At 34.9% G+C, this 17,116-nt stretch overlaps 3 protein-coding genes across 3 annotated transcripts; all 3 read left to right on the forward strand.

The window, feature by feature from the left end:
• Nucleotides 1-1,348: 1,348 nt before the first annotated feature.
• Nucleotides 1,349-5,245, forward strand: LOC104889945 (hypothetical protein). Its single transcript, XM_010675289.4, has 4 exons — nucleotides 1,349-1,877; nucleotides 3,466-3,749; nucleotides 3,936-4,160; nucleotides 4,250-5,245. The coding sequence occupies exons 1-4, from the start codon at nucleotides 1,439-1,441 to the stop codon at nucleotides 4,748-4,750; spliced, it is 1,449 nt and encodes a 482-aa protein (XP_010673591.2). The 5' UTR covers nucleotides 1,349-1,438; the 3' UTR covers nucleotides 4,751-5,245.
• A 3,234-nt stretch (nucleotides 5,246-8,479) lies between these two features.
• On the forward strand, nucleotides 8,480-9,127 carry LOC104889944 (histone H3.2). Its single transcript, XM_010675288.4, has one exon. The coding sequence runs from the start codon at nucleotides 8,580-8,582 to the stop codon at nucleotides 8,988-8,990; it is 411 nt and encodes a 136-aa protein (XP_010673590.1). The 5' UTR covers nucleotides 8,480-8,579; the 3' UTR covers nucleotides 8,991-9,127.
• Nucleotides 9,128-9,528: 401 nt separating this feature from the next.
• On the forward strand, nucleotides 9,529-16,373 carry LOC104889943 (uncharacterized). The gene is made up of 18 exons (XM_010675287.4): nucleotides 9,529-9,806; nucleotides 9,895-9,991; nucleotides 10,085-10,138; nucleotides 10,246-10,298; nucleotides 10,730-10,763; nucleotides 11,531-11,621; nucleotides 11,809-11,900; nucleotides 12,270-12,344; nucleotides 12,555-12,646; nucleotides 12,790-12,919; nucleotides 13,695-13,784; nucleotides 14,190-14,255; nucleotides 14,485-14,576; nucleotides 14,738-14,803; nucleotides 14,904-14,967; nucleotides 15,274-15,362; nucleotides 15,476-15,584; nucleotides 15,883-16,373. Exons 1-18 carry the CDS (start codon nucleotides 9,748-9,750, stop codon nucleotides 15,967-15,969), a joined length of 1,440 nt encoding a protein of 479 aa, XP_010673589.1. The 5' UTR covers nucleotides 9,529-9,747; the 3' UTR covers nucleotides 15,970-16,373.
• Nucleotides 16,374-17,116: the final 743 nt, after the last annotated feature.

The following is a 17,116-nucleotide window of genomic DNA, read 5'->3' on the forward strand; positions in this document are numbered from 1 at the left end:
TGGTTGGTGAATATACAGACCCAGAAACGAAATGGATTTAATGAATCTGTTACGATTTTTTTGGTTGGGCCGGAATGGAAACCCAATCAGTTTCCTTTGTTAACTCATTCCCTTCATTTATTACTAGTAATTTATACGGAGTAACAAAAGAGGAATCATAACCCTAATTTAAAAAACCCGATAGAGTCGATGTTCTTCATCTCTCTATTATCTTCTGCTCTCATCTCTCCATGCTCGCAACTCCATCTTTCTTGCGTCTCTCGCTATCTCTCTTGTCAATTGTGTACCATTTTATCTACAATCTTCAATATTACTCTAATGGATTCCTATCCCTTTCCTTTCCTTTAGTTCTACCAAACAGGAGTGAATTGGTGAATGAATTACTTTTATCTTATAACTTCTAGGTTATTATCTATTACACTCCCGCCAACATAATTATTAATCATGTAGTTAGCCGTACATAAAACCGTTAGTGTTTTTTTTTGGGGGGGTCAGGGGTGGTGTGTGGGTTGGGGGTAGTAGACTAATCACTAGTAATAGTTGTTCGGGCATTGGTACATCTTTTCCAGCAAGAGTTTGTCTTGTAAGAGACCGCCTACTTTTAAATTAAAATTAGGCAATGCTAAGCCCAATATTGAAGCCCAATAATTACTAGGTTAATTTATTTCGGTCACTAGTTTAATCCATTTAGTTACTAGGTCTACTTTTATATTAAAATTAGACCGTCTCTTTTAATAATTTTTGTTCCAGCAACTAGTTAACTCATTAAAAATAGAAAATTTAAAAACTATTAAACCAATAAATTAGATTCTACTATTTATTTATTTCTATTTATATTGAGTTATTAACCCACCGAGTAGATAAAGTATTTTCCATACTTCTTCCTATGCATTTCCTCGTTGTCCGCCATAGCTCCGATCATTTAACGATCAACCAAAGACAACAAATCAAAGTCATATAGTTATGACTTTATGACATTTATTTAGTAGTGTAAGAAAACAGGTTACTTCTAGTTCTATATGATGTAATCCATTGACGTCACCTAAAATCCAATAAAAGATTCCCCCAACCTCCCCTCCTTCCTCTCTCTTTCTCTCTCATGTTTGTCCGATAAAAGACCGTCTATTTTAAATTAAAATTAGACAACATTAAACTCAATATTAAAAAGAGAATTAATCCAACAGTGATTAGCTCAATTTATTTCGATGACTCGTTTACTTCATTTAGTAACCGAATATACTTTTATATTAAAATTAGACCTTCTCTAATTATGGCTTATATTGATACTGACCGCGAAGACTTTGACAAGTTTGTCCATCATCCCGCCATTTATTATTCACCTTTATTATATACCCTTTCACACAAAACCCTCATTCATCTTCTATCTTCAATCTCTCTCTTTCTCTCTCCAAAATTCAAACTCCAAAAACACACAAAAATGGTGTTTGATCGATCAAACTCATCAAATTCATCAACTTCAACCTCACCTTCATCTTCATCATCAAGAAGTTGGCCTAGCACAAAAGTACTTGCAATCGAATGCATCAGAGGAACCTCAAGAGCTGATGAATGGAGTGGTGGATTGCTTCAAACTGGTGATATTGTTGAAGAGATTTTAATCGGCGATTTAAGTTTGCGATCGCCGTTTAAAGATGGAAATTCTGGTGTTCAGAAACAACTACATAGTTGTTTTAAGAGTAAGATTACGGAGATTAGAGTACGAGTTCGACGCGGTGAGTTTGATTCTGCTGAGTTAACTGGTTGTATTGTTCCTGAAGGAAGGAAGAAACAACATTATGTTTTGAGAGCGATTGATGATCCTAATTATGCTGTTACTTTCTTTGATCGTTCTGAATCTGATTGCTTGAAACTCCAAGGTAATGTACTGTGCTACCTCTTCTTCGCGTTGACTCATTACTGTATCTGTTTTAAGATAAAATCATGTCGAGGTGAATCTAGTAAGATCGTATATTCGTATGTATTAGAGTTATGACAAGTATATTATATTAGAGTCCTAGACTATTAGTCGATTAGACTAACAAGGAAACGAGTATGTTTTTCGACGATGTCGAAATGAAGTAGGTGAATAGTGTAAATGTATGATGGGTTAGTTATCTGAATTTGTTTTCGAGATATTTGAATCAAAGTGAATTTATCTGTTTTTGGATAATAGGTATGCTGCTATAAATCGTAATTGTAAAAGTCAGTTTCTGGTCCAAATTATATAATAAGATAAAAGTATAGAAAGCTGTTATTGGGAAAAAAAGTATAGAATGCTGTTATTTGGAAAAAAAAATATGTCGAGATGAATCTGATAAGATTGTATGTGATTGTGGTTTTCAATGATGTCAAAGTGAAGTATGTGAATAGTGTCAATGTATAATGTGTTAGTTATCTGAATTTATTTTCGAGATGTTTGAATCAAAGTGAATTTATCTGTTTTCGGGTAGTAGGTATGCTGCTATAGATCGTAATAATAAAAGTTCATCTTCTGGTCCAAACTATATAATTAGATAAAAGTGTAGAAAGCTGTTATCTGGAAAATATTTATGTGGAGGTTAATCTAATAAGATCTTATGTTTGTCGAAGTGAAGTATGTGAATAGTGTCAATGTACAATGTGTTGAAGATATTTGAATTAAAGTGCATATATCTGTTTTTCAGATATAATCTTAGAGGATAATAGGTATGCTGATATAGATCGTAATAATATAAGTCATTTTCTGGTCCAAATTATGTGTTGCCGTGTTGACATGTTTGATTGGGATATTTAAGGATAGTGAAATGTTTCGTTTTGATATGGATTGTTTTGTTTTTCCAGATTAATTAGAGTAAGAGGTTGTGATTAATGATAAGAATTGACAGGGGAAAAACAAAAAGTGTTTCGTTTCTACAATTTTTTTGTGAGGAATAATTAAGGATAGTGAAATGTTTCTTATTATGATTAGACAAAAATTAGTAGAAGTTTAAGACAATTATGGATTTGGTATGTGGTACTAGATGATGGTCGTAGTGTTATGATGAAATTTTAAAAAGAAAGAGTAGACATTAGGATGAGATTTGCTAACGAAATTGCATAAATTTTAATTAACGTCTACTAAACAGGGAGTAAAAATTGCATAGATTTTATTAGGATGTGGAACTAAAATGTTTTGAATATTGTTGTAGCAGGAAATTGTTCCTTATGAGATTAAGATTCATTTAGAAGCATTTTCTTTGTTATCGTAGGAGTTAGGTTGTGTGCAATTTACTCCATTCTGCACTAATAATATGGTGTGATGTTCGTATTGATGGAAATGTTAATAATCGAAGCAATTGAGCTAGCATGGTAAAAAAGAGAAGCTGGATGATTGAAATTTGTAAAACACCATGTATATAATGTATGTTTTGTCTAGTATCATGTTTGAAAAAATGCTGCAAAATCAATGGCATGATCTGATGGTCGTCTCTTGATCTCTAATGGCAGCTTCTAGGGACTCCAGGTTACATCACGCAATAAACAGTACACAAATCCAAAGTGGTTATGTTCAATATCCATGGGAAAGGAAGATGCAAACAATGCTACAAGTTCCCAGTTCGAGCTCCCTTTTCTCCATTCTTTTCCTCCCGAAAGCTTCAGAAACTGGACGTGGTCGTTATAATGATATGGAGGACACTATCTCTAGGGCTAATGCATGGATAAACGCGTCTCAGGCATCAGGGGTTCCGATAGCCTTTATAAACATTCAGACAGAGTCTTTACTTACAAAGGTACATTTATTGGGATAACTACAAGAATATCCTAGTATGACCCTATTAGTTTCAAAGTTGTGCTTCTGAGATATTTTCGATATTCAATGTGATACAAGTGATATTCCTGGATAATATACTCAACTCTTAATTTTTGTTTGTGGGTTATTTGATACAAGCGAATTTTCTATTTCTCATATGCAACAGATATCTGGTGAAACAGCTTCTTCCACAGTCAGCACTTCATCATTATCAGATTTGCCAAATCTTTCCAATGCGAGCCTTTATGGATTTGAGGACTACCACGGCGTTGACATTGGAGTTGTCAGAGCAATTCGTCTCTGGTACTCGCCCATCCAAGAATACCCAGTTGAGATCAACATAGAAGAGGGTGATGTGAAGCTTGGTTTTGCTATAAGTCGCACTGAAGAGGTAAAACAATTGGAAAAAAAAGGCTCATTCTAACTTGCTCTTTAAAGTTTTTATGTTGACATGTTGTAATATACTTCGCACTTTTGCAGGGATTTATATACATATCATCAGTTCTAGAAGGTGATGGAAATGTCCCTTCTTCAAGATCTGGTCTCTGTGAGCTATATAATGATGCAAAAAGAGATTCGAAGCTCCTAGTAATCTCGCGAGTAAGCAGCCAAAAAGTCCTTCCTTGGATTGTATCTCCAACAAGTGCCATCCAATGCTTTGATACCGTTTCTCTAAGCCAGAAGCTCTCTTTGTACCGTCATGCTCGAGCACCCCTGCTTATTCATGTTTTAATGCTTGACACACGATCTGCCTCTCCACGACAACAAAGTGGTCCTGTTCCACAAGCTATGCCATTGCGGTCTCATTTTCAGATTCCGAGCAATTCTGATGATGATCAAAACCAACCTCTTTCCCCATCCATGGTTTCGCGGGATGGTAGGTTTACTGGTCGTCAAATCGAGTTAGGATTGGCTAGAGATACGGCGGGGGAAGAATCTTTCAGATTTCATAACTTCAATCTACCTGACAACTGGGTATGAATGTATTGTGTACCTTTTGACATATCCTTAGTTTCATATACAATAGAGTGAGTGGTGGAAGAATATTGTTGCAATGCAACTTGTGTGTGGCAGCAAAGGAGTAGATAGCTGGAAAACTGAAAGAAATTCAACAATGTGTGGCAACAAATTCTGTTGCAACTTGTACATACAAAAGAGTGAGTGGTAGAAGATATTTTATGTTCATCCTATGAGGCTGCTTATGGGTGAAAATAAAATGATGCATTTTTGGGGACATTTTGGTAAAATATTTAGTTGAATTTGTTTTGAATTAATGATTGCAATTTTGACTATTGGTTTTGCCAAAATTCCCTAAGAATTTATGCATCAATGCTCCTGGTAGGAATGGACATGTAGGTCATGTAGATATGGAGAATTGGAGATTGTTTAATTGATTGGTTATTTGTGCAGTTGTGCTTGTTTGAACTTCTGGAATGTTTTTTTGTTGAATAAAAGTTGTTTTATAGTTCATACTTAGTTGTTGCTTTATTTTACCAAACATATTATAAATTTATTGTTTGACCCCAATGATAAACTTCAAGCAAATAGTTGGCCCAAATTTGACAAAAAATATTGTGATGCACACTTTGACTAAAAGTCTAGCTAAATGTTTGCATTGACAAAATTGGAATAATTATTAAAAGTTCACAGTTTGAAAGTGACTATCAACATGAAAGTATACATTCTTTTTTTCCTTTTGTTTTTAAAGGTAAGAAAAAAAAAAAAGTATATGTTCTCACACTAGCCCTCACACAGAAGTTCATTATAAGTCAAACACTTCCATACACTTTTGAAATGTAGAAGGATGTGGTTAATGTCCAATACTTTTAAAAGGATACATCTTTAAATGGGTGTACGTAACACGTTAGTGATTTTCCCCCATATAATGATGAAAATTTATGATCAAAAAATCATGTTTAATATTTTTTTGGGTGACAATGGCGAGAATTACACAAATTCAAACATATTATTATAGTTATTACAATCCGAGATATACGCATTCATGCAAAAACTAGGGGAAATGAGGAAATTTGTATCTACATTCATGCTCTCATTTAGACGTATTGCTTCCTTTGCAAGCTTGTTCGTAAGTTGGTTCTTCATTCGTGGGATGTCAAAGATTTTAAACGAGTGGAACGCCTTGCACAACTCCCTGCACATTATAACAATATTTTTGCACAAGGTAAGATTCGTGAGATCCTCGTTAAGAAGACGAGTAGCTTGAAGGTTATAGGAGCATAAAACACAAACTTTCATGTCGAAGTCTAATAATAGCACATTTCCTTTATTCCCTCTGTTTTCTTTCTTGAAATTGTAAGCAAATTAAGTCAAGAGTTTCACTAACAAAAAGAAAAAAGAAGGGGATGATTTATTGTATTTAATGTTGAATTGAAGTATGTCCATTTCTTTGGAAGTTAGACTGTATCTTCCCAGATGTTTGTGTCTTTTAGTACGCTATTGCAATCACTTCCCCATAGTTGAATTTGTAGAATATATAATATGAATTCTGCAGGCCAAATTTCATTTGATTTGTTGGTGTATTTCCTCTAAGTAAACGACTAGAATTGTATTACTGAAAAAAAATAGTACTCCTTGTCATAGTCTAGTGTGCTTCTTCAAGGTATTTTCCATGAATATAAAAACAATTAGTTATTTTTTACTCGTTTGTGTCATAGGAAGCAATCTAGCAAAGTCACGATCACCTTGTAAACCAGCACAAATCGTGTAATAGTATTAGTATGCAATGAAAATTCAACTGATATTTGGATGAATTGGTATTTGGGAATTGGGACATCTCATAATAATAATAAAAAGATAGACAAAGAAAGTGATGGAGTAAGTAACAACCTTAGTAATTGACCAAAATAATTAATAAAGGCTAATATTCAGGGCTCGTTCCTCATTGTTTTTTTTTTCCAGTTTACAGTTTTTCAAAAAAATCAAAAACAATAATATAGAAATTAGAAAAAGTATTTTCCAGCTTTTAGTTGTCAGTTTTCAAAATTGACATGTTTATTATAACTAATTTCAAGTTTATTATCTCCTTTATATCATATGACTTTATATTCATAAAACCAAAAACTATAAATTTGTAGTGAAGCTTAACGGGTTCTTAATTTTAAGTTCGGAGTTTAGATGATTTATGGTTGGCCACGAAAACAATCACTCACAGATAAGTTGCATTGAAAGTGACTAAAAATTTGGTTTAACTCGACTCATTTTACTTGAGTTTACAAGTTGTTCATCTCTTGAAAGGGACATGTCTTTTGGTGACATCAAGGCACAAATTATCTTAAGTGTCTTTAGTTTTGTTTCATATGCATGAGATACTATAATCACATGAGATCGTGTTGAATATGTGTCTCAATGTGCACATTATCAATATCAACTTTTTTTTTTTTACCAAAACATAACTAAAGACATTTAAGATAAATTGTGCATTGGTAAGCATGAAACTGAAATTGTTGTAATAAAATGAGAGCGGATAAAGTAATTATTACTCCTAAGTCATTAAGTAAATACAACAGTTTGACTAGCAGACTTGTTAATGCACAATTTTGATCATTAATATACCTCTAAAGTAACTATAGATGTATAAGTAAAAAAAATGTGTATCGGATGTAACATGTTACATTATAACTTTTTTTTTAACACAAACTAAGGATTATATTAATAAAACAGTTACTTACACCATAGCATCATTACATCACCAAAACCAGAAAGCAAGTTGACAAAATTATCCAGCTAATAAAAGTTTAGAGAATAACTTAAGTTAAACTTGCTAATAACTAAGTTATCGGATTGACCAGCTCCTGCATGTAATCTTGCATAACACATTGTGGTGGAGCAGTGTGAGTGACCTTGTCCATCTCCATATCCATAGCAAACCTAGCCAGTTTGTGGGCTATCATGTTGGCATCCCTTTTCGCATGAGGGAAAACAACTACCCAGTTGGTTTTCAAAAGCTTGACTATATCACATATAATCGCGCTGAGTTGGTGATGAGGAACTTTCTCAGCTCTATCCATCATAATCATCAAAGCTTGAGCATCAGTTTCAACCTCCAACCTGCTGATGTTATGATCTTTAGCCAGTGACAAGCCTTCCCTAATAGTTGCTAATTCAGCCACTGCAAACTAATACTACTATAATTGTTCCCTATCATTATAAAACTCTTTCACTTCATAATTGGTGGGTTTCTTATCATTCTTAAATATGTTTCATGTTTATTATAAAACATATTCATCTCATCATTGGTATGTTTCATATCATTTTTTAGCTATTTCATGTCATTTTTAAATTGATATAATTTATAATAGAAATGATAATCTAATAAATGAAACTTATGGGTGAAATTCCTCACATAAAAATATACAATGGACCAACCAATAGTCTAAACTCTAAACTAAACTTGCTTGGGCCATCTATCAAGGCCCAAATAAATACTCTAGCTAATAACAGCCTAGCATTACCAGAATATTTCTTTCTTTTATGTTTTTCAAGAAAAACAAAGCTCATTCCTATTGGTTAACTAACAAATACACGGATCGCAATCCGTGTACTCAACATAAAACAAATCTAAACCGTCGATAACATCTTACACAAATCCAACGGTTATAAACCTTTATCTCAAACACCTCCAAAATTTCGTAGTTCCCGCCTACTTTCTCCAATTTCCAATACTCTCTATAAAAACTCCCAAAACTCCACTTTCTTCTTCATCTCATTTCAAAACCTCCAAAAATCATCTCACTCAGAAAACAAACACAGTAAAAAAAAATCTCCAAAAAAAGCTTGAGTTTCATCAACAATGGCGAGAACAAAACAAACCGCAAGAAAATCCACCGGTGGAAAAGCACCAAGGAAGCAACTCGCAACAAAAGCTGCTCGTAAATCTGCTCCAGCTACTGGAGGAGTGAAGAAACCTCATAGATTTCGTCCTGGAACTGTTGCTTTACGTGAGATTCGTAAGTACCAGAAGAGTACTGAACTTCTCATCAGGAAACTTCCATTTCAGAGATTAGTCAGAGAAATTGCTCAAGATTTTAAAACTGATCTTCGTTTTCAGAGTTCTGCTGTTGCTGCTCTTCAAGAAGCTGCTGAAGCTTATCTTGTTGGATTGTTTGAGGATACTAATTTGTGTGCGATTCATGCTAAGAGAGTTACGATTATGCCTAAGGATATTCAGCTTGCTAGGAGGATTCGTGGTGAACGTGCTTAGGTTTTGTCATTTCGTTCAAATTAGGTTTTTAATTGTGTGTTTTAGATGTGATTAGGAAAGTTAGGGTTTGTGTTTTGGTTACTTTGATCATGTAAAAGCTTAGCTTAAAATCAATGAAATTATGAGTTTATGCCAAATATTCTTCAGATTCGTCAATTATTTCTGGATTAATTCTAGATCTATTAATTATTTGATTTTCGATTTGTTATTTTTGAAGAATCGACGGCTCGTATTGAAAGTACACGATAATCTTTACAGGTGCGTCGTAGGTTAACTTTTTCCTGATTTCGTTGAAATTAGGGCTTTTAATTGTCTGTTTTCAATGGAATTGAAGTAGTCTATAGATGTGATTCAGAAAGTTAGGGTTTGTGTTTTGGTTACTTTGATGATGTAAAATCTAACTATCAAATGAATGAAATTAAACTTCAGATCGTCAATTATTTCTGGATTTTTGCTAGATCTATGAATTATAATGTTGTTTGCAGTTTTAATTTCTGATTTGTTATTTTTGAAGAATCAACGGCTCGTATTGACAGTAGTACACGATAAGCGGTACAAGTGCGTCGTAGGTTAACTTTTCCTCATCTATATTTTTTTTAGATTTTTTTTAATAAAAAATAGAAAAATGGCGGGAAACATAATACAACATTTCTTTAGTTTGCTTTAACGATCTAATAAGTTACCAGTTTATTAGATTTTTTCTGAAACCCTAGAAAACAGGTTGAGGCAAAAGTTGGAGGAGAGAGAAAATCTTTAAATGGATCGATATGTTGTGCCAACTGAACCTTCTTCTTCAAACCCTAAGCCAATTAGAAGGTACTTTTATTCTTGCTTTTGATTTTACTTGTTGCTGATAGTAATTGATTAATTTACTGGAATTTGTTTTTGATTTTGAAAATTGAAGACCTCGTTGGAGAAGAACTGCAATTGAATTGAATGGTTGTATGGAATCGAAGTATAAGCGCGAAATGTGTGGATTATTGGTTCAATCTTACTCTCAGGTTGGAAAATGTAATTTGATAATTGAGCTGTTTGCTTAGTTAAATGGTTTTTATTGAGACTGTTGATTAATTGGTTGCGTTTGTCGTTCGAAGATTGGTGTGTTTACTCACTTGTATCATATAGATGGACGTCCTTGTCGAACCCATGTATGTCACCTTTGTTACCTCTGATAATTCTTTTTTTCCAATTTAATTTCTTGAAACCTTGTTTTTGTTTGACGACAAAGTTTGGTAATATGATCAATTTTGTGCAGATGGACCGTGTCCTGTCGTTTGCTGGCATGGATATTCCGCTGTCTAGTAGAAGGTTTGTGCATCACTTGTATCATATAGTTTTTGGCATAGAAGCATGTATAAATTAAGTTCTACTTGACGTGTTGTTCTATTTTTTTGCTGTGATATGTGTCATTGTGTTGTATAGTTTGCTGGTTTGATTTAGGGATCAGGAAGTTAAAGCAGCATGTAAAAGGAAAACTGTTACTTATTGGTCTTTGCTTCTATTTTTAGCCGGTGAAGTACAACTATAATGATAATCTATATGTTTGCTTATCATGTGCCAAAATTTGTAATGGAAGTGGTCGTGGACTGGTATCATTATTCATAGAATCGTTACTTTCCATCTTCGTATCTCTCCTTTCCTGCTGGCTGTTGCCATGTGGTCTGTATCAAATACTTTTTCTGCTTTGTCAGCTTTTGTTATCTATTCATCTGTCTGTATGATTTGTTTCTTCCTTGCAGGCACGGTATATCTGCACTAGAGTTTGATAATCAGGTTAATCATGTTCGAGTCATCTCATTCTGTTTCCCAGTATTGGTTATGTTGATCTAATATTTGAAATACTCTTTTCATTTACTTTCTGTAGCTTTATGTATTTCATGAGACATCTGGTTTTCTCTCAGTTACCGAACAGAGGATCTATGCTCCTCACCGTATTGCTAATAACTTTAGTTCAGATACTTAAGTTTTGTGCTAATAAATTTAGAAACTACGGATCAGGGCTACCCGTGTTCAATTCATAATTACAATAAGCTCACAGAAGTTAATCTTAGGGCCCACTAAGTTCAGCGATAATAAGCGAAATTCAGGTACGTTGAAGAGCACACACTATGGCACAAATCATTGCTAATGAGTCTCACACTCTCACTATAACTGATTTACAAGGTATGGTGCATAAATAAAATAATTGGAAAAAGACCAACTTACTAAGAATCAAAAGAAAATAAATTAGGATCTGGATTTAACTTCCACAACAATTACATGTGATGTTCCATCAATCAAAGCACAAAGGGTTTTTACACTGTAACCGTTTGTTTAGCTTCTTGTCATTTTTGCTTGAGAAACATCAACCTTTTAAGCTATCTCAATGAAATTTGGGTGTAATTGGTATATGCTAGACTAGCTTCTATATTGTGATTGTCCCTTGTATCCAAACCGAAATTTTCTTAAACATAAACATGTCACTTTCTGACTACCTTGAATACTGGTATTTGTTTCCTTCTCTTTGTGGCTTCTAATTTTCTTCTCCTGTTCTACAATAGGGAATATATGTAGCATCGGTAACAAAATCTGGCTGCTTGATGGTGCATGAGTTTGAATCTCTTTATTGCCAGAGTAATGTAATATCACCATGTAAGTTTCTGAATACCTTTTGCTTAGTAGTCTCTCTCTCTTTCTCCCTCACACACACCCACACACACACACCCACACACACACACACACACACGTGCTTGTGCAAAGTGCTGTACTTTCCTCTTTTGTGTATGTGTTCTTATGCAGTGTGTATTGTTTTCTTATCCAGAAATTAATCATTGTGCAGGGTGGAAGGAAGATGAAACGAAGCATCTTTTGCACATCTCTACATCCAGGCAATTGGATTCTGTTCGATGGAATTCTGCTAACCAAGATGAGGTTGATATTTATACATGATAAATGCATTGTTTCAATGTTTAACAATTACGCATTGAATGTATTAAGTAATTCTGTACTGTGCTTGACATTTATTTTATTGTACTGTAAGCAAAATCTGTGCATCTTGTGCAGCATAAACCTTATGGTAAAACTGGTTTCTAGAGTGATGTTCCAAAGCACAGAAATTTGTAATGAATCACAGACATCCTTACTTTACAAATTGAAAATGTGATGTTGGATATGAAGCTATATTCTGGAGGCATGGGAATTAATAATAACTTAATATCAGTTGACATACATGTTTTACTGCGCTAGCATCTGCTTGTTTTTCTGTTAGGTTTGACATTCCCTAACGCAATACTCCTTCAGGTTGCTTGTGCGTCACTAAAGAGCAGTGAAATCTTGATTTATGACATTGGTTATGTCTCTTCTGACCCTGTTGACGTAAGATTTGAATTCCAATTCCCTTTACTTTCCGCTGTTGAGGTTCACTTTAATTCCAATAGGTTTTCTGCTTTATGTTTGTGCACTGTATTATTGTAAATGATGTCCTATCATGTCCTTCATTTTTTAGCAAAGATTCTTGGTTTTATGTCAAAGTCTTGTATTAGTGTAAGCTTTACCTGTGATGCTGATATCTCCTCTCTTGTCCAGATTTTAAAGAAGAGGCCTTCTGTCACTATCCATGGTTCTGATATCATTACAGGTTTGTCAGATGTAGCTTTTACGTCTACTGATGATTCCAGGTGAGTTGATGCTTCTGCAACTGCTGTTACTAGGCTCAGACCCTTTGACTTTGCTGGTCGACATTTGATCTTTTGCTAATTTGTCTCATCCTGTTTGAAGTATTGGACTAACTATTTCTATTGTTGCTCTATGATTTTGACAGAGTTTTTGCTTCTGATACCAACGGCTCGATCAATATATGGGATAGAAGAGGAAGTACTTTCCCGTCGGTTCAGCTGACAACTAATTCGAGTACTGCTCTTAACAGTATACAATTGAATGTTGACAATCAGGTCTGCTCAGGTTTTAAAGTGCCTTGAGTTTGTATATACTTTTGCTGATAGTATACTATTAATGCCTGATATTAAATTTCCAGCACTTAAAAGACTGGTTAAAGTCCCGTGATGATATTCTAGTGGATAACTATGTACATTAGTACATTACTGACTATTAGACCATGTGGAGTTATCATATTGATTCTGAAAGTTGAAACCTGTCCAAAAGTGCTTGAACCGAAAGTTTGCAAATTGGTCAGTTAGCTATTTGCAGCTGTATTTCATTACTTCATAGGAGGTTGTTGAAGGGAGTGGACTCATACGCGGACTATATACGAAATTTTCGATTCGGGGTCAAGTTCAAAAGCATAATATACTTGCTATTTTAACTGCAGGTTCATCACTTCACTGTAGACCAGTAGGCACTGTAATTAGTTATTACTACATAGTGTCAGGAACATCATTCCTTACACGATCAGGCTCAAAATTAACGAGATATCAAAATGCATAACATGTCTAGTAAAAGATCTGTACACTGAATGTAAAATCTGGCAGAAGTCCTAGGGTGATTGCGGCTAGGCTTCTTGAGAATCTACATGACTATTACTTGATCGAGTGGTATGGTCGTAGATTGGCACATTAGTTTTTCTTTCGTGTAGATTGCTTCTAATAAGTAATATCTTTTGTGTCGCCAAATTTAACTCTTGTAAGTTGTGATTTATACTTCATCAATCATTACTTTTTTCCACATGGTCTCGTGAATTCCCTAATAGCAGCTTACTACTGGTTTCAGATTGTTTTTGGAGCTGGTAAGCAGGGCATGATATATATGTGGGATCTTCGTGGTGGAAGAACATCTGCTGCTTTTCAGAACCATAAAGAGGTTAAGCAGAAACAACCTTCTGATGCTAGCTCAACCCCCCCCCCCCCCACACACACACACACATATGGACATTGATAGTTCATTTCAGACTCTGTTCTGAGTCTTCTTTTGACTTCAGTGACTCAAAATATTGTGTATTTTCTTTATGGAATCTATCATTGGATATATTGTCATTCTAGATCTTTATCATCACTGCACCACATATATTGTTGATAGGAGGCTTATCATAGTATACTAGGTCTTACCATAACACAGTATTGACAAAGGATACATTGCAAAAGAGGCTTTTTGTGGATTTGAGTTGGTGATTATAATATTATCAAGGGCACAGACTCACCTTCGTGTAGCAAGGTACTTAGTCTCTTGATTGTTGTTGTTTATGCTATCTTTGTTGTTTGCATACAGGCATATCATCCGCCTATGGCATCCGTGAAAGTGTCATCACTGCTAGAGAAAATCGAGATACTAAAGGTATGTTATACGGGATATTTCTTTCAACCACCGGGAGTAGGCTTAATCTGCTTTCTACTTCTCAATCAAATTTGCAACTTTACATAAACGAGCTGATTTCCCAAAATTATGTTACCAATTGCAAATATAATGTGCATCTTTTTGCAATGATTGAAAGATAAAGTATGAGTACTTTATTTTCTAAACTTCTGAGTTTCGCTGTCATCGATGCCTTGTGCTTTTTTTGCAGGCACAATCACATATTGTACCAAAAGATATACACTCGATCAATTTAGATCCTTCTTCTCCATATCGGTTGGCGTTCCATCTTGATGATGGTTGGTAGGTTTGAAAAAAGTCATCTTGATGCTGGGTGCTTTCACTTTTCTTCAACCCTGATAGTTCTATTACTCGTGTCCATGGATGATGATCAATGATACACTCAATTAACTGTAGTAAGCATATTCTGTCCAACTTAGGCATAATAATTTGAACTTTTGCAGGTCTGGTATTCTTGATATCCATAGTCTAGAAGTGACACATATCCACTGCCCTCCACCAGCTTGGTTGTGAGTAGACCCTCTGCATCCATGTTGCAGTGATGCGGTTGTCATTCAACGTTAAGAACGCTACTAATGGCCCTTTTTTTATTTCATTTTGAAATTTCAGGACTGGCTCAGACATAACTAATTTATCCTACATGATAAAACCATCCTGGCTTTCCACAAATTCAGTAAGATCTCTTTGAATAGAATTGGAAATAATGGTGCATGTGTGGAGTACCTATAACAGAACCTAGCATATGAGCTTTTTTATACGATAAAGGTTACATAGAAAACATGTTATCCACAGAACAAGAGGGAGGATGGTGAGGCCCTAAACTGCAAACCGAAGTTATATAATTACCCCTCTCGTTGTTTTGTGGAGAACAGTTTGGTTAATAGCTGAACTCTCTCTATATCTGTATGATGTGTCTGTTCACTGTGTTCTGTAAAACGAGTGTATTCTTCTTGTTCTGATCTGAATACCCTTTGATCAGATCTATGCAGTTGGCTCATCATCAGATAAAGGACTACACCTTCTAGATTTCCATCCTGACCCGGGCTCTCCCTGCCATGTGGACTGCAGGTGCTGATTTTGATTTTCTTTGGACCATTTCCTGAATAGCTAGTTCATAATGATCACTGATAAAGAAAGAGTTCCTGGAATCATTTATTTTCGCTTTCTGTTTTCTGTTTTAGTGAGGAAATGGCGAATATTTCCAGACGAAATGGATTTGTTCCTCTATCAGAAGATGTTTCTGCTTGTGCTGCACATCCACTTAACGGTTTCATTGTAGCTGGGACAAAGGTCTGTTCTCTGGTGCTTTGCTTTTTAATTATCCCTTTGCAGCTATACAGTTCATATTCTGTATCATATAACTAAGCACTTGGAAGATTCGTCCATATCATATGACAATGTAATTTCTACAGTTTTCTTGTTTGAATATCCCATGTAGGAAAAGATTTTATGGTGAAACATAGTGCCTTAGCTGAAGCCATCTGAGATTAGAAGTCCCCGAATATATTTTAGCTTTTAACTTCATGAAAAATGATGAAATTACACTCTTGTTTGGTTCTCTCATCATTCTGCATTTGGTTGATTTTAGCAAGCATCACTGCTGATGATTGGCCAACGGAAGAAGGCCGTACAAGGAGACGAAGAAGGCCTTTTGACTCATCAAGACAACGAGTAGATTTATTCCACACGCAGAGTCCAAAATGCTGCTAACACCCTCGAAGCTTCTGTGACTTTTCAGAGAACTACCCTTCTGAATATGCGCAATGAACATGATTTAGAAGCCAGATTGAATGAATAGAAGAATTATCAGGCTTCTTTTGTCCGAGATTGTGCAAAATAAGAGCGCCGAACTTTTATTTTGAAGATCATCACCCATGGGATTCACATAATCCACACATTACTGGAGCTTAGGATCATGAATCTAACTTGTACTTGTTCAATTTTGCCTTTCCAATAGTCCTCCACTCCTACTGATTTAGGGCTTAGGCTGCTGAATTATCCATGTATATGGTGTTGTATTTAGAAAACAAAACTTTGTAACGACTTCAAATTTAAATCTATGTAGAATGATTTTGTCAATTTATCATACATTAAATCATAAGTTACCTATGTTACAGAGCATTTTCTTCTGTAACTAAGACTCTACGAGCAATGTTAAGATTTGTCTGATGATATTCGATATTCGGCGATTTTTAATGAAGAACCTTCAACCAGAATCAAACAAGCAATTGAGAAGAGAAAGACTACATTCCTTCACATAAATATCAGCGACAATCAATATGTAAACAAAGGAATGCAACAAACACAAATCCGCACAAGATAGTCTAACAAAAAGAACTGCATTCGAAATCTCTTACTGTAAACATCAAACATAGTAATTCATACATTTAGGATAAATCCAAAAATAATTGAAACCAAAACAGCAAACATCAAGCATAAGACTTGATAAATCTAGCATAATTCCAGAAACAAATGACGAATCTCAAGTATAATTAAACATAAACGCTTAATTTCATTGACTTAGTAAATAAGATTTTTTATATCATCAAAGCAACCAAAACACAAACCCTAACATTCCTAATCACATCTAAAAAACTACTCAAACTCCACAAAAACATACAATAAAAAGCCCTAAGAGTATGTACAATGGGGCTCTCCAACTAGCTCTCCAACTAGCTCTCCAAGGAGAGAGAAAATGGAGAGCCACATCTTACCCAACAATGGGGCTCTTGGGTGTGTCTTGGGTGTCTCTCCATGGAGACACTTTGCCAAAGGGCTCTTGGGGAGATACCATTTGGGTTGATGGAGAGATGGCTCTCCAA

The sequence above is a fragment of the Beta vulgaris genome, chromosome 4 (assembly GCF_026745355.1).
Source record: "Beta vulgaris subsp. vulgaris cultivar EL10 chromosome 4, EL10.2, whole genome shotgun sequence".
NCBI classification, from domain to species: Eukaryota; Viridiplantae; Streptophyta; class Magnoliopsida; order Caryophyllales; family Amaranthaceae; genus Beta; species Beta vulgaris.

Bases quoted from the DNA above. Each gene is read 5' to 3' on its own strand.
- LOC104889945 (XM_010675289.4), top strand. From the start codon at position 1,439: ATGGTGTTTGATCGATCAAACTCATCAAATTCATCAACTTCAACCTCA. The intron at 3,750-3,935 runs GTACATTTATTG...CATATGCAACAG, and splicing joins CAGAGTCTTTACTTACAAAG to ATATCTGGTGAAACAGCTTC. The intron at 4,161-4,249 runs GTAAAACAATTG...GCACTTTTGCAG, and splicing joins CTATAAGTCGCACTGAAGAG to GGATTTATATACATATCATC.
- LOC104889944 (XM_010675288.4), top strand. From the start codon at position 8,580: ATGGCGAGAACAAAACAAACCGCAAGAAAATCCACCGGTGGAAAAGCA.
- LOC104889943 (XM_010675287.4), top strand. From the start codon at position 9,748: ATGGATCGATATGTTGTGCCAACTGAACCTTCTTCTTCAAACCCTAAG. The intron at 14,804-14,903 runs GTGAGTAGACCC...TTGAAATTTCAG, and splicing joins TGCCCTCCACCAGCTTGGTT to GACTGGCTCAGACATAACTA. The intron at 14,968-15,273 runs GTAAGATCTCTT...CCCTTTGATCAG, and splicing joins CCTGGCTTTCCACAAATTCA to ATCTATGCAGTTGGCTCATC.